General features: G+C 47.1%; 3 protein-coding genes across 7 annotated transcripts; 2 read left to right on the top strand and 1 right to left on the bottom strand.

Moving 5' to 3' along the window:
• Nucleotides 1–3,442: 3,442 nt before the first annotated feature.
• Nucleotides 3,443–8,952, bottom strand: HIGD1A (HIG1 hypoxia inducible domain family member 1A). 2 transcript variants are annotated; one of them, XM_058832841.1, is made up of 4 exons: nt 8,801–8,952; nt 6,855–6,962; nt 4,973–5,107; nt 3,443–4,212 (listed from the first exon to the last, which is right to left on the bottom strand). In XM_058832841.1, the coding sequence occupies exons 2-4, from the start codon at nt 6,955–6,957 to the stop codon at nt 4,163–4,165; spliced, it is 288 nt and encodes a 95-aa protein (XP_058688824.1). In that variant the 5' UTR covers nt 6,958–6,962; nt 8,801–8,952; the 3' UTR covers nt 3,443–4,162. The 2 variants fall into 2 exon arrangements, with proteins under 2 accessions (XP_058688824.1, XP_058688823.1); XM_058832840.1 differs by having other exon boundaries at nt 8,806–8,834.
• Nucleotides 8,953–11,271: 2,319 nt separating this feature from the next.
• On the top strand, nt 11,272–17,438 carry ACKR2 (atypical chemokine receptor 2). Of its 4 annotated transcripts, XM_058833001.1 has the most exons (5): nt 11,314–11,646; nt 12,220–12,277; nt 12,653–13,072; nt 13,576–13,736; nt 14,046–17,438. In XM_058833001.1, exons 4-5 carry the CDS (start codon nt 13,637–13,639, stop codon nt 15,161–15,163), a joined length of 1,218 nt encoding a protein of 405 aa, XP_058688984.1. In that variant the 5' UTR covers nt 11,314–11,646; nt 12,220–12,277; nt 12,653–13,072; nt 13,576–13,636; the 3' UTR covers nt 15,164–17,438. The 4 variants fall into 4 exon arrangements, with proteins under 4 accessions (XP_058688982.1, XP_058688984.1, XP_058688983.1 ...); XM_058832999.1 differs by lacking the exons at nt 12,653–13,072; nt 13,576–13,736 and having other exon boundaries at nt 11,272–11,390; nt 11,579–11,646; XM_058833000.1 differs by lacking the exon at nt 12,653–13,072.
• LOC131576365 (7-alpha-hydroxycholest-4-en-3-one 12-alpha-hydroxylase) lies at nt 17,421–19,784 on the top strand. The gene has a single exon (XM_058832998.1). It carries the CDS (start codon nt 17,446–17,448, stop codon nt 18,973–18,975), a length of 1,530 nt encoding a protein of 509 aa, XP_058688981.1. The 5' UTR covers nt 17,421–17,445; the 3' UTR covers nt 18,976–19,784.
• The last annotated feature ends 426 nt before the right edge of the window (nt 19,785–20,210 follow it).

The following is a 20,210-nucleotide window of genomic DNA, read 5'->3' as shown; positions in this document are numbered from 1 at the left end:
TGTTTACTAAAAGCATAACAAGAGGAAAATAAAAAGTGACAGAGAGCAGAGATCAGCACTGCTCTGAAAAACATCCCCTTCTGGCAGCTGCTCTGCAGCTTTTCCTCCCTGACATCTGCCCAGTCTCCCTCCTCCTCCTCCTCCTCCTCCTCCTCTCCAGCCCCAGGGCCTTGCTTCAAGCGCCTTTTTCCATAAATGGCTTTTAAACATCCCTTTAAAAAAAAAGTTGTCGGGTCTTTTTCACTCCAGAATTCAAAAAAAGCAACGTTTCCAAATGTTCTTAAACAGACCTGTTTAAATAAACATTTTAACAGAGGAGCAGGTTGGAGCCAAATCCAAGCCCATGTGGCAGGCACATCACACTGGCTAAAGGGAGCACAAAGTGTTTGGGACCACCCAGCCTCCCTGCCCACATCTAGGAAAGGTGCAAATCCCCCCATTTTTGGGTTAATGGGGGACTGACAGAGAAAGGAAAATCTTCTTTTTCCTTATGCTCCCTTCGGGCAAGAGAAAAGTGTGGCTTACACCTCTCCTACAAATTTCTAATCACTGAGTGATAACATGAAATAACTAAATAATAATATATTATTAATATATCTACATCTATATCTAATTATTAAAATATATTATGAATAGATATTTCTAAATAATAATATTGCTACCCAAATATTTTCTTAGGATGACTAAAGACAGTTTTCTGATAAATTGCAGCCCCTTCCTCTTTCTGTTTGACATTTGTTGTCAGCAAAAAAAAACTATTGCACCTTTGGTCTAGGAAAACCACTACATAAATATCTCCAAAGGCACACCCTGCACTGAGTAATTAACACAGGGCTTTTTTCACACTGAAGGAAATCAAATTATCTTGATTAATGCACCGAAATGCAGCATGTCCCTTTGTGTACCTTATGGGCAGAGTCACCTGGACAAGGTGCACTGAGGACTGACAAGTGCAAAGAGCAGAGTCTGGAGCCTCTGCACAGCCCACAGGGCTCTGGGCATGAGGGATCAAAGAATTAGTGAATCAGAGAGGTTGGAAAATTAATTTTAATTGATTAAAGTTGATTCTGAGATTTGGAAAAAGCCTACAGAGATAAGGAGTCCATTCCATTTACTTAAGAAAACTGGATATAAAATTTAGACTGCTTTTCTGGTTTCAGTAACCTTTGGGTTGATAACTAAATTTATAATTAGATTGGACCTCTTGATAGGTTTAGCCACTGACCTTAAAGGTAGCAAAGATAAGCAAGAACATCTTCAAACGGTAATTGTCTCTGTTCTGAGAAATAGCCTAAAATTATTTGTAACTATTTTAGGCCTTAAATCACCTTTATGGTTATTCTCAGAATTTTCTATACTTAGACTGCATTACTGATTAATTTATTATTTTATAACTTACTGAGTTATTTACTTATCCATAGGCCAGAAATGTACACGGTACTCAAGGTGCAGCTCCATCCCTCAATGCTACAGTGGAAAAGCCCTCTCAGATCCTCGAGTCCAACATTAACCCAGCACCAAACCTTGTCCCCAAGTGCCACATCCAGGTGAGATTGAACACTTCCAGGGATGGTGATTCCAACACTTCCCTGGGCAGCCTCTGGGTGAAGAAATATTCAGGAATATCTCACGTAAACCATCCCTGGCTCCAGCCAGGAGGGCTGGAGGGCTCCAAGGCAGGGTCACCTTGTTATAAATGCGTATCATATTATTGGCTTTTCGCAAGTATTATAATGAATATTATATGTATAAGATTAGAAAACTTAGCTGTAATAATATAGTCTTCTTTATTTCTGTTATTAATGAAACTTAGAAATAGTGGTATAATACATATATTATATGTATTGTATATACATATATTATATGTATATATATATTATATTATATATTTAAGCTATGACATAGCATTAAAACAAAAACTACTTTTGTTTGTATAAGCCAAAGACTGAAAAAGATAGCTGGAGACCTTTTTTTTCTTTTGTAAACTATTTTATCCAGATGAAGACAGCAGTGACCAGAACTCTGGGAGGGAGGAATTTATTGCATTTCTGGTATCAGGGAATGTAAATCTCGATGGAGCTAAGAGGATTGATCTATTGGGAAGGGGGCAAGAGAAAACGAAACAGAAGAACACCAAAGATCCTAGGAAGAATGTATGAGTATGTATGAGAATTTATGGATATGTAGTAGGGTTCTGTTTTTAAGGGACAATCCTTTGTTAGTAAGGTGTGCTCCCTTGGCTGAATGCAGAGACACCCGGCCGTATCTGTATACTTTACTTTATTTTTGTCTCCTAATTGTTTTTTTATTAAATTTTTAAATTCTATAAAAATTATGTGAACCTCGTTTTTCACAACCTGGAGCAGGTGACACAGGAACTCGTCCAGGTAACTTCGGAAAGTCTCCAGGGAAGGAGACTCCACGCCCTGCCTGGCCAGCCCTTTCCAGCTCTCTGCCGCCCTCAGCGGAAAGAATTTCTTGCTCATTTTGAGGGGGAACGTCTTATGTGGACGTTTATATATTACAACTGCAAACCTGTAATGTAACCAATTGTCACCCTCCCGCCTCGCCCTGTGACCTGCCAGGACCTGCTGGGTCCTGGCAGCGCCGCGCTGTTTCGCCCCATCCCGGCAACTCCTGCCCGCGCTTCCCGCACCTCCCCCGGCCCCTACCCGAGCCGCGTTCCCGAGGGCACCGGGAGGGTGGCTCGGCTGTCCCCGTTTTCTCCTGGGCAGCGGCGGCACCGGAGATGCGGCCCCGGAGATGCGGCCCCGGCTCCCGCTCCGGGCCCGACGCGGTGCCCGTGGCAACGGGAGCGCGCGCGCGCCCTTCCCCTCAGCGCAGCCGCCATGATGGCTCCCCCCTCACACAGCGCTCCCGCCGCCGCCGCCGTGCCCCCTATCGCCATTCCCGCAATTCCCGCACCGATCCCGGCCCCGCGGCGCCACGGGAGCGGCTCATTCTCCCCCCTCCGCGGTGGTAGGAGCAGGAAAAGGCGTCGGCGCCTCTCCCCATCTCCGTCCGTGTGGGAGCAGCTAAGGGCAATAGGGTGATACCAGCCGGGCGTCAAGGAGAGCTGCACCCTCCTCAGGTGGTTTTTATTCAGCTTACGCCATCCCTCTGCAATGAGATGGGAGCCCCCCTTTACAAATCCATAAGCAAACAATTGTTACCTCCACTCCTCACTTTTATTCGTGGTTAATCTCCCCCGGCTCTGTACAGCAGGTCGCAGACAGGTGCAGTATCCTTGTATCTGTAACATCTGAGATTGTCACCATGGAATGTCAGCTAACAGAATATGTGCGTTTTTTAGAAATTGGCTTTTATTTTTGTGACTGCTGTTGAAGGTACAAGGAGTTTGAGTGTAAAATAACAGACAAGGATTTTAATTACTCAAAGGTGAAGGGGGGATTTTCAGATTTAAATGTTTAAAAATTTTATGGTCAGGAACAGTACTGCACAAATCAGCTAGATCATACACTTTAGAAGTATTAAAACCACCAAATTAAGGTTTAGTTTTCACAAAATGTATTTTAAATGTTACATTTAGATGTTACTCAGAAAACACAGTAAATAAAGTTACAAAATATCATAATCCAAGGTCTGATTTAGCGAAAATAGGGAGCCTGTGTCCTTGTTAACAATGAATAAATATAACATTTAAATAGCTGCAACATATTTATCTTATGCCTTAAATAAAAAAAAATAGATGTTTATATATCTCTCTCAATATTTTAGAAGTCACTTAGTGCTACTGGAAGCTTCTAAATTACAAAGCTGGAGGCAGAGGCTAGAAAATGACAGCAAGGTATTCCTGACATTCCCTGACAGAAGCCAGTTCAGACATCATGGTTTTGGGCAACAACAGCAAAAGAAGTCACTGGTTTTAGGACTGAGCTGAAGGGGAAGATAAGAGGGATTGCACTCCACGATATCCCCTACAAACTGGGATGTGGTGATGTCAATCAGAGACCCAGACCCCAACACCCACTCCCCCAGTGGACATTCTGAGGCTGCCAGGTTCAGCACAGTGTACCATACACAAAATAGAACAATTCTCTAAATGTATTATTTGCTTTCCTCAAGAACCCCTTGACAGGAGGTTTGGAGCTGCAGTACACAGGTCACCACCACCAGGACAGGGATTTCAGAGGGCTTCCTACTATTCCTTGGGCTTCACCACGTAATCCCGGAACAGGGAATACAGTACACCTACAAAACAGATTAAAAAAAGCAGAATTAAAGAACTGTGGTAAATAAAAAATAATGGGTTTCAAAATCTGAACAGTTCTCAGCAAGACAGAATTTCCCTTCCTCCTCAGCTGCATTTTTTTAATAGCAGTGATGAACACTACAAAATTCTTCATACAAAGAGAAACTGGGTATGAAAACATACAATTTATGAAAATGCAGATCCTGAGCTAACTCTAGTTGCTTTTGTGGCCAAAGTCCAGTTTTTCTGTTGTTCCTGCTGGGAATGCAGTTTGGACAGTGTTTCATGGAATGTACCACACAGATGAGACCTGGGATGTACAGATCAGGGACACAGTGTCCCTGTACATTCAGAAACACAAGTCCAGTCCTGAAAAAATATATACATATAACATATGTATATAAAAATATGTAATACCATGTTCTATACATGCTGTAGATCTTCCAATGCACTAAACTCAGAAACAGCAATGTATTTATAACAGAAAATATTAATGCCAGATGAATGTTTTCTTTTTTTGGCCTGTAAAAGGCAGAACCTCACATTCCATGTCTAGACATAATCAAAACTTCTACTCTGAAATTAAATACTTAAGTATTTAACTCACTCCAGAAAGGCTGATTTAGCATCAGTAAGGAGCAGAAACACCCTGAAATAAATGTTCTGGATAATTCCATCCAGCCATGCCAGCTGATACAGAGATACAAGAGGCTCTCCATGGTTTGCTGCTCCCAAGGACAGCTCCCATTCCATACGTACCACATGTCAGGGCTCCCACGGCGAAGCCCTGGGCTGCTACGCGCATGTGGATCAGGTGCAGGGACATTTTCATGTCACCTCTGTGCTTCAGCTTGTACAGCCCGTAGGCAACTACACCTGCAAAGCCGACCATCCCTGCAAGGCAAGGAGAGCATCCCTCTGAGTGGAGATCTGGGAGGAGTGAAGGGACGCACCTAAATAAAACAACCTGCAAATCACTGAGCTGTTTGGGTTGGAAATAAACCTTAAGATTGTTGAGTCCAACCATTCCAACTCACAACTGCCAAGGCCACTGCTAAACTGTTTTTCAATCCCTACATGGATGGTGATTCCACCACTGACCTGGTCAGCCCTTTCCTTGAAGAAATTTTTCCTAATATTCAGTCTAAACCTCTGCTGGCACAACTTGAGGTCATTCTCATCCTAAAATAAGCCTGTTTTGCTCTAATCACTCTGGTTTTGTCTAGTGGTAAATCCTAGCCCTGGTTTCACTCCATGCCACCTCATTCAATGCACAAGTCAGTGCATGGAAGAGCAAGAGATTTCCACCAGCATTAAAATGCCAAAGGAGCAGCTCAAGGTGTCAGAATTCCCTGGATATTTTTCAGACAGAACCAGGGCTCCTCACATCTCCTTTCCTGCATGGACACCCACTCACAAGACCTCCACTCAGCTGATGCTCAGACTCTCAGTGTGCGGATGTTCCCTGATGTATCCACTGGCCTGCTGCAGTTGCTGTTTTGGCTGTGGTCACACTTGGCCAGGTGCCACCATGATAGGAGGAGTCACATGTTATTGTCCCCAAGCCGTGAGGAGGGAGGCTCCACCAGGTCTCTTTCCCAGGGTCAGAATTCACTGACAGTCCTTCAGCAGAGCAAACAGCCCCAGCTTTGCCAGCTCCAACACCGATGCTCTCACAGAATATACAGCAGAAATGCATAAACTTTTCCAATTCCATCTATTTCATTCCATTTTTAGGATTATTTGCACAGATCATAGCTGGATGCCAAGTTTTAAGTGCTGTATATATTTTACTGAGCAGAGCACAGGCAGTTTGTCTTCCCTGAGCCAGAGCATTACCACTGCCACCAAGTATAAACACTTAATTCACTATCATTAAATACCAATTAAGAGTTTTAGGGCCTTCAACCCAGCTCTGACACAGGTCAAAGGTGAGTTCTGCCAATCTGCTTCGGGGAACTGGAGCTCATGGAGCCCAGCAAGGTGGAGACAAAGTCCAGTGAGCACGGAACAAGTGACGGAAATCTGCTGGCAAACGCTTGGAACAGTTCACCCCGAGTGAACCTGCTGCTCTCCATTTAAGGGGGCTGGAAATCAAAATGTGTCTTGTGTCAGACAAAAGCTGATCTCCTCAGAAGCTTTTTGGGAGTCTCAAAAGAGAGGCTGAGTACTCTAACAACTTCCTCAAGCTGGGGTGACATAAAAGTTACTAAAAAAATGCATTTTAGACTATGCAATGGCAGCAGAAGGCTGAAATGCTTACCAGACAGGCTGATTTAAATCCTTTCACTTTGTATTTTGATAGCTTTTAACTCACTTTGTAGTGATCATATAATTCCCAGGAACTGTGCTCCAGAACAGCTGCACAACACACTCCTTAACCACTTGACAGCATCACCTTCACATGTTTTCTAGCCTCACCTAAAAAGCCTTTCAGGGTTTCTTGGTTTGGGTTTTTTTTTATATTTGTAGGTTCTGAGGTTTTTTATTTAAGGTAACAGACCTCAATAATTTCCCTCTTTCTTGTAGGACAACTATTATGGGGAAATATTTTCTAACTAATTTCCACAGAAAAAACAGGTGAACAGTGATGGTGTTTCCCACCGATTATGCAAACACATTTCTCCATTTTTCAACTCACCAATGGGCACAAATGGTGTCTCCTTAAATTTTTTTATCAGCTTCGAGGTCTGGCTGGTCTCTGTCTCATAGTCAGGGAAAACAGGTTCCTGGCTGGGTGACATGGTGGCTGTGAAGACAAAGAGCCTCCTTTCAGGTTTTGGAAACCCCAGATAAAAAGAATCTTTAGGAAAAGAAAATCTCTTGTGTGTTCCACCAGTCACAAATATCCATGCAGTGAGATACAAGAATGGGCACCATGGACAGATGGTTTAATTAAAGTGAAGCCCTGGGAAGCAGAATTGCTTACCAGGAGAGGTAAGAACAAAACAAAACCAAAAAAAAGTAGGAAAACAACAAATTTCTACTGTCTGTTTTCACACCATTATATATCCTAGTGACCCCCTCCATGCTCACAGGCAGTCACAGAAAGCTTTGGTCACTGCTTGCCTTTCCTTTTAGGAATTTCATGCCTCACCACTACACTTGGCTTTCGCAGGCCAGGCCTTTATGGCAGTTCTGACCTCAGCAAAGTTCACTTCTCCCCCCTCATTCCCTGCCAAGGGCAGCAGCCACAGCAGTCGGGTTGGGAAGCACAAGCTGCTGCACAAGGTCAGCCCTGCCTGGCAGCTCCTCAGCCACTACAGCCTATCCCACACCAACGTAATTCCAAATTCCTGATGGAGAACACAAGGGTGGAGAACAGCCACCATCGAGGAGCTGGAGCAGATCCTGAAGCCCTTAGTAGGGCAGACTCGTGTGGGGTCACATCAGGAGAAGTCATCCACAGGTGATTTCTCACCTTCCCCCAAGGAAAATGAAAAGCAGCAACAGCCCTGAGAAGGGCTCAACTCACAAAACCATCATCACCAAAGTGACAACATCCTCCAGAACTTCCCAACTTTTTGCACTGGGAATTGCATAGATTACATCAAGACCTGTTCTCTCCTTAGTGCTCAGCATAAGCATCATTCATTTAAAGACAATTTCTGCCAATAAGAGAGACACAGAGAGCCCATCTATAAAAATCTCTACTACTATTATTCAGCTTTGCCACCAATGGCAAAACACAGCTCAGGGGCACATGGAAAAGGCCCAGGCTCTAGGAATAAACCAAGAGGAATTTCATTAAGCAGGTGCCAGTAACCATAGGCAGAAGAGACATTTCAAAGGTGGCCAAGTGGCTGTGCTCCCTGGTTACACAGCATTTCGTGCACACCCATGTGAGCCGACTGACTGGTTCTAAAACCATTTCCTCTGCAAGGCCAAAGGATTTGGTCTCTCTGTGCCTGCTACAACCACTCTTATTTGCTAAATGTAAATTATAATTTTAGCCTGACTCATTCAGAGAAGGGAACAAGAGCTCCCTGTCACTCAGCAGAGGAGGAGACAGCCAGAGGTGAGATTTACACAAAGAAAAAAAGTGAAACAATTCATCCACCACGAGAGGCTTCTGTGACCTTCAGGGCAGAGGAAACTGGGTGAAACACACGGCCCGGCTGCTCTTACCTTGTCGACACCAAACAGGGAGCTCAGGGCACCTGTGTGACCGGTGTCACCCGCGGGGGACACTGAGGAAGGGTCACGGGTGGAGGGTGACAGGTCCCAGCATCCCTCTCGGCAAGGGGGAGGCCCTGGGTACCACCAGGCTGCTTTCCGCCTACCCAGCTCCACATGGGGATCCTTCCCTACTCCAGCTCCAGGCCCTCGCACCCCACATGGGGACTCTTCCCCACTGCGGCCTTAGGCACCTTCACCGCACTGCGGCCTCCTGCCCCACAACCCCACACCCCACATGGGGCCTCTGCTCCACTCCTGCCCCAGTCAGTGTCATCCACATGGGAGCCCTTCCTCGCTCCAGCCCCAGGCACCCGCATCCCCCCTGCGGAACTCTGGCCGTGTTCCCGGCTGTTCCCGGCTGTTCCCGGCTGTGCCGCGGGTCCCACCCGCCCCACGCCCGGCTCTCACCGCGCTCATCCGACACCGGCCGGCGTCTGCCGTGCCTGGCCCCGCCCCCTCCTCTTATTGGCCGCTTCCGCCCCGCCCCTCCGCCGGGACCACAACTCCCAGCGTGCCGCGCGCCCGCGCGCCCGCCGACAGCCAATCCGGAACGCGGCAACGGCCACCGCTTCCTTATACGGGTGCGGGGGAGGGACGGGAGGTGACGTCAGTGCGCGGCGCTCCGCATTGCGGCCGGGCGGCGGTGGCGGCCGGTAGGGGGCGCTGCGGAGCCCAGCCCTGGCTCAGTCACGGCCTGCGCGCGTACGCGGTACCGGGACCCGTGCGGGGGCTCGGAGTCTGGATTTGCCCCAAAACAGCGGGTGTGGCATCGTCTGCAGGGCAGAAAAATAGCTACCGGTGACTTCTGCAGCTTCTCTGCTTTTCGCTTCAAAAACTTGTTGTGTTGTCACGCTGTGACGTAGGGTCAGGTGGAGAGAGACTGTGGGCAACACCGTGGAGTGACAGGACAAGGGTGAACAGTTTTAAATTAAAAGGGAAGAGCTTTAGATTAGATATTGGGAAGAAACTGTTCCCTGTGAGGGTGGTGATGGCGCAGCACAGGGTGCCCAGAGCTGTGGCTGTCCCTGGATCCCTGGAAGTGTCCAAGGCCAGGTTGGATGGGGCTTGGAGCAGCCTGGGATAGTGGGAGGTGTCCCTGCCATGGCAGAGGATGGGATGTGTGCCGGCAATCCCACTGGGAAAAGGCCGTGTCCATAAAGAGACAGAGGAGTCCTGCAGCTTTATTCAGATAAAGAGAGAGAGGCCACTGGGGCACAGCCCGCGGGGTTTTCTCTCTCGAGGTTTTGGAGGGCGCAGCCTCCTTTTATCCCAAATAAACCAAATATCCCAAACGAGTGGGAGCTCGTTGCCCTCTTCGTTCCCCCACTGGCCGAGGTAACAGGGAGGTGCAGCCTTCCCGAACCACCTGACACATATTCCCCCCCTCGAACATGTTATTTACCCCTCAAGTTTAGAAACTCAGGGTTGTGCAGCCCCATTTGGCTGTTTCAGGAATTAAACCGCCTGGGCTCTGTAACAAACCCACAGCTTGAAGTTGATACTGACTCTGAGCCCCATTTCAAAGCCATTAATACCATCCTCTCATCCATGGAATTGTTTGTAAAGACATCAGCACACATCTTCCTTATTAAACGAGATGGTCTTTAATGTCCCTTCCAACCCAAACCCTACCGAGATTCTGTGAAATTTGAGCTCTTACTTTGTGCTTTGCTGAAGAGCTTCCACCTGATGTCAGAATCATGGAATGACTTGGGTTGGAAGGGACCTTAAAATTCATCCTGTTCCACCCCCTGCCATGGGCAGGAACACCTTCCACCAGACCAGGTTTCTCCAAGCACCGCCCAGCTTGGAACACTTCCAGGAACGGGACAGCCACAGCTTCTCTGGCTTGCCCTCAGTCTGATCTTCTTGCTGCTGAATTATGTCATTGACTATGTTTGGCTATATTTCAGCTTTCAATCAGATCTCGTTTTACCCCACTGTGTGCCAGGATTTTGATGCCCAAAGACAACGTAGAAATTGCTCCTGACTTAAACTGTACTCTGGAAGAGGAAGAAGAATCCACTGGGATCCCAAAGATGCCTAAGACCTTCTAAATCTGAGAACAGCTCATCAGAGCCGAACAGCAAAGATAAATCTTTTTGTCCCTAAGCCCAATGCTCCTGTGTGGTGTTTGTACCTCCCCATATCTGAGCAGGGGGGACGGCAGAGCTGCTGCTCCTGCAGGGTCACTCTGCCATTGACATGTGGCATTTTGGGCAACACAAAATAAAGTGGCTCAGACAAGTGCTGCATCTCTCTAAATGTGCTGTCCATTACCCCAATCAGATTATCTTAATTGCCAAAACCATTAGTGCCCTGCAGTCTGAAAGGAAACAAAAAATCTATGCAATTACCAGCCCTGAAATTGAGTTATAATCTTGTAATAAATTACAGTGAGGGCCACTTTCTCCAGTGACTCTCAGAGGCACATTTAATTCTCTGCTTCAGGGCAGAAACTCAATTAAAAACAAAAACCTATTTCATTTTAATTGCTGGCCTAATGAAACCTCTGTCACCTGCAGCTTCCTTGTGTGAGTGTCCAGTGTCTCAGCTCTACGAGTGGCTTCTTGCACAGAGCTAATGTGTGTGTTGCACATGCATTATAATAATATATCTTTATTATAGGGTGTATTTTAAGTGCAGCAGCAGCTGATGGTGGCAGTCATGGAAATGGGTAGAAACAACACAGATTTCTCTCTGTGAATCCACCTGCTACAGGGCAGGTTGGATATAGAGCTGTGGCCATCACTGCTGCTCTCCTGTTTCTACCAGGGTGGTTTGTGGTGTATAAAGCACACTGGGATTGGCACAGGAGAAGCCTTGGCACAGCCAGGGTGTTCCCATGGCCCTGTTGGTTGGTGAGATGAGGAAATGAGCAGGAGTGGGATCACTCACCTGTGCTGATGCCAAAAAACTCCTCCAATAAACCATCAGAAGCACCTTTGGCAGAGGTCATTTCTGCTCCAGCAGAGAATGAGGATCCTGCAGCATCCAGGTGGGTTGCTTGGATTCTTGGAAAACACACTGATATCTACAGCAGGGTGTCAGCCCTGGGAGTTTTTGTAGCTGTTGTACTCAGACACAGGGTGGAGATCATTCTTGCGGTGCTGCCAGGGAATAATCAACGCCAGGAAAGACAAAACAAAACCAGGAAGCTCACATTTCTCGGCTGTCCTCTTGCAGAAGTGAAAGAAGTTCCTAAAAGCCTGGTTCAAGCCTCTGGCAGGATGGAAGCAGGAGAAGAAGCTCCTGTAAGTGCCTTTTCTGTTTCTCACTTGCAGACAAAGCCACACAAGAAACCTGGCAAGGTTCTCTTTTGTTTTTGAAAGGTAGCCACTTTGGGATTGGAATTAGTTCCTGAGCTCAGCCCTCCCTTCCACTCTGAGCTATGGAATGGGGATGTGGATGCCAGTGCCGGGCTGATGTGGAGAGAGAAGGATGTGGCAGAGAAAAGGCATCTCAGTGGGCTGGAAGAGACCCCAGATGCAAATTTTGGGAATAGTTTGTCGTGGTGTGGGCAGAGGGGGTGTGAGGGGGAAGGTGTTTAGGAGTCTCGGGTGTTGCTGCGATCAGCAGGGTGGGCAGCTTTGGTTTCCTCTCGAAAACCTGCAGTCATAGCTGAGGGCGAATTTCCTCCAAAATGTGATACAGAAAAGAAATTTAAAAAAACTAATTCCCAGACAAATCTTTTTGTGGCACTTTTCCATGGTAGATCCCTGCTCTCCCACTGCTTTGTCTGAAGTGCTCTGCAGCACTTGCCAAAGAACTGTGAGACATAAAAACATTTCAATCCAGCTCAAACCCATTTTTTCTTTCCTTTTCAGCTGCCTAGAACTGCCTGGAATGGGTATTTAAGCAATTTCAGTCATGGGACCATAGCAGGTATGTCCAGAGCTTCACTCCCACTCTGAGCCTGTGGGGTGGAGGGGCTCCCTTTTCCCCCGGGTGTTTGTGGGGAGGGAGCCATCCCTAAAACCTGCAGATCCACCATGGGATGTGTCCTTGTTGGGATGCACAGCACAGCCAGGGACTAACAGCTTCGTGTTCTCATTTCTGAGTGGCTGCAGATCTCTGCAGGGAGAAACAGATCCTCAAGGAGAGACTGGAGCTACACAGCCAGGCCTGTTTGGGATTGCTGGAAAATGAGCCACAGGGAAAAGATGAGTAGCTTTGGCTATGGCTGAAAAAAATGTGGGTTTAGGGGTTCACATGATTTTTTACAAAACCTTTTTTTGTTTTTTTTGTTTTGCTGTCAAGAATCTGAAGATTAACCTTGATTTTTAAACTCCTCATTAACCTTCAAAGTGCCAACAGCACCAGGCAAATCCCGTCTCCTACTGTGTGAAATGGGCTCCTCAGTGACAGCTTTTTTCCTGAAAATCAGACACCAGAAGTAGGAGACTCCCAATCACTCACCATTTCCTGAAATCTAGGCTGCAGCCATCTGAACACTGACACCAACAGTTCCAGGGAGTGACCACTGCAGGGATTGTCTCATGCCTTGTCTCATGCAGAATTGATTCCAGCAACATTCTTCCAGCTGAATCTCTCCCTCTCACTTGAGGACTGGATTCTGGTGCCTACATGTCATCAGCTTGGATGAGTCTTTGAGCAGCCTGGAATAATGGAAGGTGTCCCTGTCCTGAGCAGGAGGGTTGGAACAAGATGATCTTCAAGGTCCATTCCAACCAAAACCATTTTGGGATCCTATGAATTGTATATTTTCCACTTACTCATGCCTTTTACCAGAATCTATGTCTTCTTGTCCTAGAGTTGACATGGAGAGGGGTTAATGTCTTCCCGAGAGGAAGATGTTCAGCATTTCCCCTCTGGGAACAGCCCCACTGATATAAAGGTGCTGGTGGCAGGTTCTTTACCAAGAACTGAGATTCTGCTTTCTCAGTAGTGACCCAGATGAATATTAGCAGCTAACAGTGAGCTGTGGTGGTGGATTTCCCGTAACTGGGAGTGGAAACTTCACTAAAAGCTTCTGCTTTTTTTTGTGGTGGTGTCAGGAGGAAGTAGTGACTTCTGGCAGAGGAAACCATGCTCATTCATTTTAAAGTTTTATGTGTCCGAGTAAGGAAAGCAGAATTAATTCTGGGTTTTGGTTTGTTTGGTTTTTGTTTTGTTGTTTTTTTTTTTAATATGTAAACATAGAAAGCTATTCCCATGCTTAGGTGAAGGCCAAATTGTTCAGGACACAAAATACTCACCAGACAGTGGCAGAAATTTAAACCCATGAAATTCCAGTACTTGAAGGGAGCCTACAAGAAAGATGAAGAGGGGCTTTTCACAAGAGCATGGAGTGACAGGACAAGGGGGAATGGCTTCAAAGAGGGTAGGTTTGGATCAAATATTAGGAGGAAGTTTTTTGCTGTGAGGCCCTGGCACGGGGTACCCAGAGAAGCTGTGGCTGCCCCTGGATCCCTGGAAGTGTCCAATGCCAGGTTGGACAGGGCTTGGAACAGCCTGGGATAGTGTGAGGTGTCCCTGCACATGGCAGGGGGTGGGACTGGATGATGTTGAGGGGCCCTTCCAACCCAAACCATTCTGTGATTCTATGAACTAAAGAAAAGCCCTCTGTTGTGTGATGTTTACTTCCTGTGTGAATTGGAACAACGCTTTGATCCCTTTCCCTTGCTCCTAGGCAGCCACTGGTCAAACACAACCTCAGGAGTGACAGCAGCAACCACAGACACGTGGCTGGATGCTGCCAATTTGAGTGAATACCCGTACGAGTACCTGGATGAGGAGGATTATGGGCTCTATGGCCTCTGCACCAAAGAGGAGGTGCGCTCCTTCGGCAGGGTGTTCTTGCCATCATTTTACACCGTGATCTTCCTGGTTGGAATGGCTGGGAATGCCCTCCTGTTTACTGTCCTCCTCATGTACATCAAGAAGAAAAAGAAGATGACTGAGCTGTATCTGCTGAACCTGGTGGTTTCAGACTTCTTCCTGCTACTGACCCTTCCTTTCTGGGCTCTGTACATTTCTCAGTGGGTCACCTGGGACATCTTGTGCCCATTCTTAAACGCCATGTACACTCTGAACTTCTACAGTGGCATCTTCTTTGTGAGCTGCATGAGCCTGGACATGTATCTGCAGATAGTTCATGCTTGCTCTCCTCACAGCTCCACAGTGTGTAGGAATTCCATCCTCCTCTTATTAGTGATGTGGATCCTTTCCATAGCTCTCTCCATTCCTGATGGCCTCTTCACCAGCACAAGGCAAATTCACAACAAAACCATCATGTGCACCCAGGATTATGGCCAGGAACACTTATTTTGGAAAGTTGTCTTTCGGGTGATTCAAAACATCCTGGGATTCCTTTTCCCCTTCCTCTTCATGACGTTCTGCTATTCCCGCATCATGTGTGTCCTCAACACCTCACAGATACCTGGCTCCAGGAGAGCTCTCTGCTTAGTCCTTGCTCTGGTGGGGGTCTTCTTTGTGCTGTGGTGTCCTTACAACGTTGTGCTCATCCTCCACTCCCTGCAAGATGTCGGTGTGATCAGGAGCTGTGAAAGCAGTAGGAAACTGGACTATGCCCTGCAGATCACGGAGAGCTTGTCCTTTGTCCACTGCTGTCTCAACCCCTTCCTCTATGCTTTTGTGAAGAAACGGTTCAGGGCATATTTGTGGAAGATCCCTCAGGCCATTTTCAGGAGAAGCGCTTTCTTTCCCATCCAGGACTCCCAGACGAGCGCATCTTGCAGCAGATATGCAGCTGAGATAGAAATGTTGAGCATCACAAATGCATCATAAATATTTACATTATTTACATTATGTAATGTAAATAGAGCCCTCTGTGCTCTATTTTACCAGCTGTGTCCATGACAGAGTTGGTGTGAGTCCACAGCACTGTGTAACCAGATAGCTCATCCTAGCAGCAGCCTTGAGATGAGGACTTTCCATACTCAGAGTGGAAAAGTACATGTGGGATCTGTTTTTGTTGCAAGTGGAATTGTTACAAAAGGATTGTCCTGGATTTGCACTAGTGAAAGAAACCCAGTTCCCATCTGGACTATGTGAGGCAATAGCAAATAAAGGAGCAGATTTCTCAATGCTGTGCCTTAAAAAATGCAAAGTGACTCTTGAGAAGAGAATCTCCTCCTCCCTTGTGTGGGCTGAGGAATGGATTTCCATGTTCATCCAACAGGCCAGAAACATTGCCAGGGGATGGCTTTGCTTCTCCTGGCTCTTACCATCTGCCAGATGATTTAACTGGGATAATCTTGTTTTCTACCAGGAGATACAACAGGAAGGACTGGGCACCTTTAAGCTGAGTTCTTCTCTGTCATGGTGAGCTGTGCCACACTCAGACCTGCTGAGCAGGGAACTGACTGTCCAAGGGGCAGAGCCTTGGTTAGAGATCAGTTCGATCATCAGCTGATTTGAGACCAGTTTGATCAGAACAAAGTTCAAACCACTAACAATCAGTGAGAAAGAGATAAAAAGTGGGCTCAGCAGAACAGTGGTGGAGGTATTTGCCTTCCAAGATCTGGTTTGACAAGCTAAAAAAGATCCACAGATACCACCTGTAACATAAATACTGGCTTTGGAATACCACAGAGTGAGGGCATAACCTGAACAGAAGAGCACAGAGAACTGATGGTCAATCCTTATTATCCAGTGTAGCTTTGAAGTTCAAGGTTCTGAGTTTGCTGACTTTTATTTCAAAGCATTATTCACCCCCTATGCTCCTGAACCTTAAATGGTCCCTTTCCATCCTGAAAACCTATTAAGTCTGTACAGCCTAGAGCTGTACAATTAAAATTATTAATTTAAGAGAAAACACTCATCACGTTTATTTTATTACTACATAAATTTACAGGACTGAGAAGGGCTTTGAGTTGATCACTGCTGTTATTTTTCTTCCCAACATTGCTACAGTGTTTTTCCAAAATGGTAAGTTTGGGAGCTTTTCTCAAAAAAACAAAGCCAGAATAAATATTTAGCTGATGCTATGATGTGGCCTTCACCCCAGGGGTCACATCACTGGAGGGCATGTGGAAAGGGACAGCAGCTGGGAAGCTAAAAAGAAGATGAAGATTGTAATCCCAGACAGAGGAAGGCTCTTGGGACTGTGGAAAACTTATCATGGGATGCTCTAGGGAAGAGCAAAGGTGAGGAAATAGAGGGGAGTTAATGTCACTCTCCATCCTGCATGAGAAGAGGTCCAAACACCAGTGGCTGGGACAGGCTATGGTGACAGTCTGGGTAGATCTGGTTGGCAGCACCCAGAAGAGCAGTGCCAGCTGGGACACGAGGTTCCTGACATTGTCCCCAAACCCAACCTGGAGAGAGGTAAAAGAGGAGTTTGAGAAGCAGAAGGGAAAGTGGGTAAAGGAGAAGTGCTGTGGTCCCTTCGGGCACTGCTCCACAGCCAGGGGCTGGGTGGGGCGTTTGGAGACTCTGGACTCCTCTGGTGCCAAGCAAATGCAGTGACTGAAGCTCTTCTCACTCGTGGGGCAGCTCAGCTGCTTTGCTTTGCACTCAGAGCAGTAACACTTCCACTGTTCATTGGCAAAGCAGTCCTGGGACACCATGTGCTGTGGAGAACACCAAAATGTCAGAGACTTTTCCTGCTCTTGGCTTTTGAGACCAAATCAGCTCAGCTGTGACCTCCTTGCCTCAGTCCTGTGCTCATTTCCAACATCCACTTTTGGTTTCATTTTTTCAGTGGGTGTCCATAGCCTGGTCTTAAAGGCAGAAATTACAGAGTGGGATTCTCTGAACATTTTCCTTACAAAAAAATCTGGGCTCCATGCAGCTTAGAGAAGGGAATTTGCCTCATGCCAAAACCCATCCCCCTAACACAGCATGAGTGCTGCAGTGGGATTCCAACATACCTTCCACCTTAAAAATCTCTGTTTATCCAGGGACAGGTTCACTCTGGAGTGCTCCTCAGGGGCAAGGCAAACACTGACAAGCAATGACAACAGAGGTTGTCAGCTCTGCCTCTGCCTATCAGCTGATGGGTGGGGATAAAATGCACATTCCTGCCCCAGCCTGTCTCTAGTCCCAGCTCCCGGCACAGAGCTCTCATGATGCTCTGGGTGATTCTCCTCTGTACCTTGGTGTCATCGCTGCTCGGTGGGCTCTATGTCCTGGGTGTGTTTCGGAGACGGAGACCTGATGAGCCGCCCCTGGAAAAAGGTACCATTCCCTGGCTGGGCTATCTGCTGGAATTCAGAAAGGATAGCTCAGAGTTTCTCAAAAGGATGCAGAGGAAGCATGGGGATGTTTTCACAGTGCTGATCGGTGGCTATTACTTCACTTTTGTGATGGATCCCTTCTGCTTTGGCACCATTGTGAAGGAATCGCGATCCAAACTGGACTTTAGGACTAATGCAGCTCGGCTGGTTGTGCAGGTTTTTGGCTACAAGCCCACTGAAGCCACTCTAAACATAGTTCATGCATCGAGCACAAAGCACCTGATGGGAGATGGCCTCACTGTCCTCATACAAGCCACCATGGAGAGCTTTCGGAAGCTGCTGCTTTTCAACCTGAGCTCAGGAGAGAAGAGAGTGTGGCAGGAGGAAAAGCTCTTCCACTACTGCTACAACATTGTCTTCAGAGCTGGCTATCTGGCTCTGTATGGCACCGAGCCACCCCGACGGGCAGGGAACAAGGACAAAGCTGAAGAGCAGGATCGCCTCCACTCCAATCAGCTCTTCCAGGAGTTTCAGAAGTACGACCGCCTCTTCCCTCACCTGGCCTATGCTCTGATGCCTCCCAAGGACAAAAGAGAAGCTGAGCGGCTTAAGAGACACTTCTGGAACATGCTGTCTGTGAAGAAGGTCTGGCAGAAGGACAATATCAGTGGCTGGATAAGTGATCAAGACCAACTTCTGGCTGAAAATGGTGTCCCCGAGTACATGCGGGCTCGTTTCATGTTCATGCTGCTCTGGGCATCCCAAGGCAACACGGGCCCAACTGCCTTCTGGCTCCTCTTGTATCTGCTGAAACATCCAGAGGCTCTGAAGGCTGTGAGAGATGAGGTGGATAAAGTCTCCAGGGACAGTGGGCAGGAAATAAAGGCAGGGAGCCCCCCAGTTACTGTCACTAGGGACATGCTGAACCAGACTCCTCTGCTGGACAGTGCTCTGGAGGAGACCCTGAGGCTGGTGGCAGCCCCAATGCTGGTCAGAGCTGTCCTCGAGGACACCTGTCTGACAACAAGCAGTGGGACAGCGTTCACCCTCCGCAAAGGAGACAGGGTGGCTCTGTTCCCACACATCTCTGTGCAGATGAACCCAGAAATCCACGAGGAGCCTCACAAATTTAAATACGACCGTTTTGTAAACCCAGATGGCACCAGGAAAGATTTCTACAGAAATGGGAAAAAGCTGAAATTTGTCAGCATGCCTTGGGGGGCAGGAGTTTCTACCTGTCCTGGGCGGTTCTTTGCTACTGCTGAAATGAAATTGTTTGTGTTCTTGATGCTGAGTCACTTTGAACTGGAGCTGGTCAATGAGGAGGAGGAGATCCCAGCCATAGATATCAGCCGCTGGGGGTTTGGGACGATGCAGCCTGTCCACGACGTTCAGTTCAGATACCGGCCACGCTTTTAACCTGAGGAGTCCTGGTGGTGTTTATTCTGGCGTCACCTATGGGACAGATTGTCTGATCCCATGGTTATCAGATCAGTGCAGTGCCATCATTGATATGATCTTGTTTGCTCAATATTTATCATGGCTTTTGTTTTTATCTCCTCCTCATGTGCTGCTGCTGTGTTGTTGTCTTGGTTGTGGGATAGAAGTTAATCTGCACAAAGACAAAACGTGTCCTGCCAGGCTAATCCCAACCCCATCCTGGGGGCCATCAGCCCTTTGAAAGCCAATAGGAGCACAGGATCAGACTGGGAGGTGGAAACCCAAATTCGGGGCTTCCAAGGAACAAGGTTTTATCCAGGTTCCTCCCAGGGCTGCCCCAGCAGAGCATCAGGTCCCAGCATGACTCCCATGGAGATGTGTCATCAGGAACAGCTCTCTAGATCACTACCTGGCATAAAGGGGGTTGTGTCAAGGCAGGGGAACATCCTATGGTGTGTAGGGGAATTTTGGGACTGCATAGAACTTAGGAGTGTTTGGGGGAGGAACCAAAGGGGGATAAAGGAGGGATTTTGTCACCCTGAAAATTAAACCTTCTGATCTTGTTTTCATAGTTTCTAGCCACTTTCCCAGGAAAGTAACTATAAACATAAATGTGTATACATCATCAGTCCAAGAAACATCTTTTGGTGGACGTTTCACGCTACCAGTGTGATTGGGAAGGTGGTAACCTGACTCTCCAATCCCTGGTCATTGTCAAGAATCTATAAATATTGAAGTCGCAAAAATAAAATCATCCTTGTACATACATTGAACCATGTCTGTGTGAATCATTCTGTGTCCTACAGCAACAGGATTTAGGTGATTTGGGAGGAAAATTGAGATGCAAGGGGATGAAAAGGGCTGGTTGGGTGCAAATAGGTGACTGGTCCATACACTTGTCTGGTCACACCCTGCACCTGATCATTTATTTTCTACCTTTAGTATCATTGGCAGGATGGCATCAGCTTGTGGTGAACCACTGGAAGGTCAGAGAGCAGCAAATATCCTCTCCAGAGATGTAAGAATTTCCTTGGGGTTTTCAAATTGTCTTGTTTATGGTTCTCTTCTTGTATCTGATGAGGCCTCCAAACAGAGCAGCCTCAATCCCTTATGGGCTACAGCCACTCAAACATATGTTTTATCTGCTGGATCAGTGCAGGATAAAACTTTGCTCGACAAGATCTGCTTTGCTTTATTACCTTTCAACAATTAGG

The sequence above is a fragment of the Poecile atricapillus genome, chromosome 2 (genome assembly GCF_030490865.1).
Source record: "Poecile atricapillus isolate bPoeAtr1 chromosome 2, bPoeAtr1.hap1, whole genome shotgun sequence".
In the NCBI taxonomy this organism is placed as follows: domain Eukaryota; kingdom Metazoa; phylum Chordata; class Aves; order Passeriformes; family Paridae; genus Poecile; species Poecile atricapillus.
This window is presented reverse-complemented; position numbering and strand designations above follow the sequence as displayed.

What these genes read in the sequence shown, in the direction of transcription:
- HIGD1A (XM_058832840.1), bottom strand. An exon ending in GACACCATTTGTGCCCATTG is followed by an intron (nt 5,108 to 6,854) that starts GTGAGTTGAAAA and finishes CTTGCCTTGCAG; the next exon opens with GGATGGTCGGCTTTGCAGGT. An exon ending in CGTGGGAGCCCTGACATGTG is followed by an intron (nt 4,213 to 4,972) that starts GTACGTATGGAA and finishes TCTGTTTTGTAG; the next exon opens with GTGTACTGTATTCCCTGTTC.
- ACKR2 (XM_058832999.1), top strand. Translation starts at nt 11,369, where the DNA reads ATGAGGATCCTGCAGCATCCAG. An exon ending in AAGCAGGAGAAGAAGCTCCT is followed by an intron (nt 11,647 to 12,219) that starts GTAAGTGCCTTT and finishes TTTCCTTTTCAG; the next exon opens with CTGCCTAGAACTGCCTGGAA. An exon ending in CAGTCATGGGACCATAGCAG is followed by an intron (nt 12,278 to 14,045) that starts GTATGTCCAGAG and finishes CCTTGCTCCTAG; the next exon opens with GCAGCCACTGGTCAAACACA.
- LOC131576365 (XM_058832998.1), top strand. Translation starts at nt 17,446, where the DNA reads ATGATGCTCTGGGTGATTCTCCTCTGTACCTTGGTGTCATCGCTGCTC.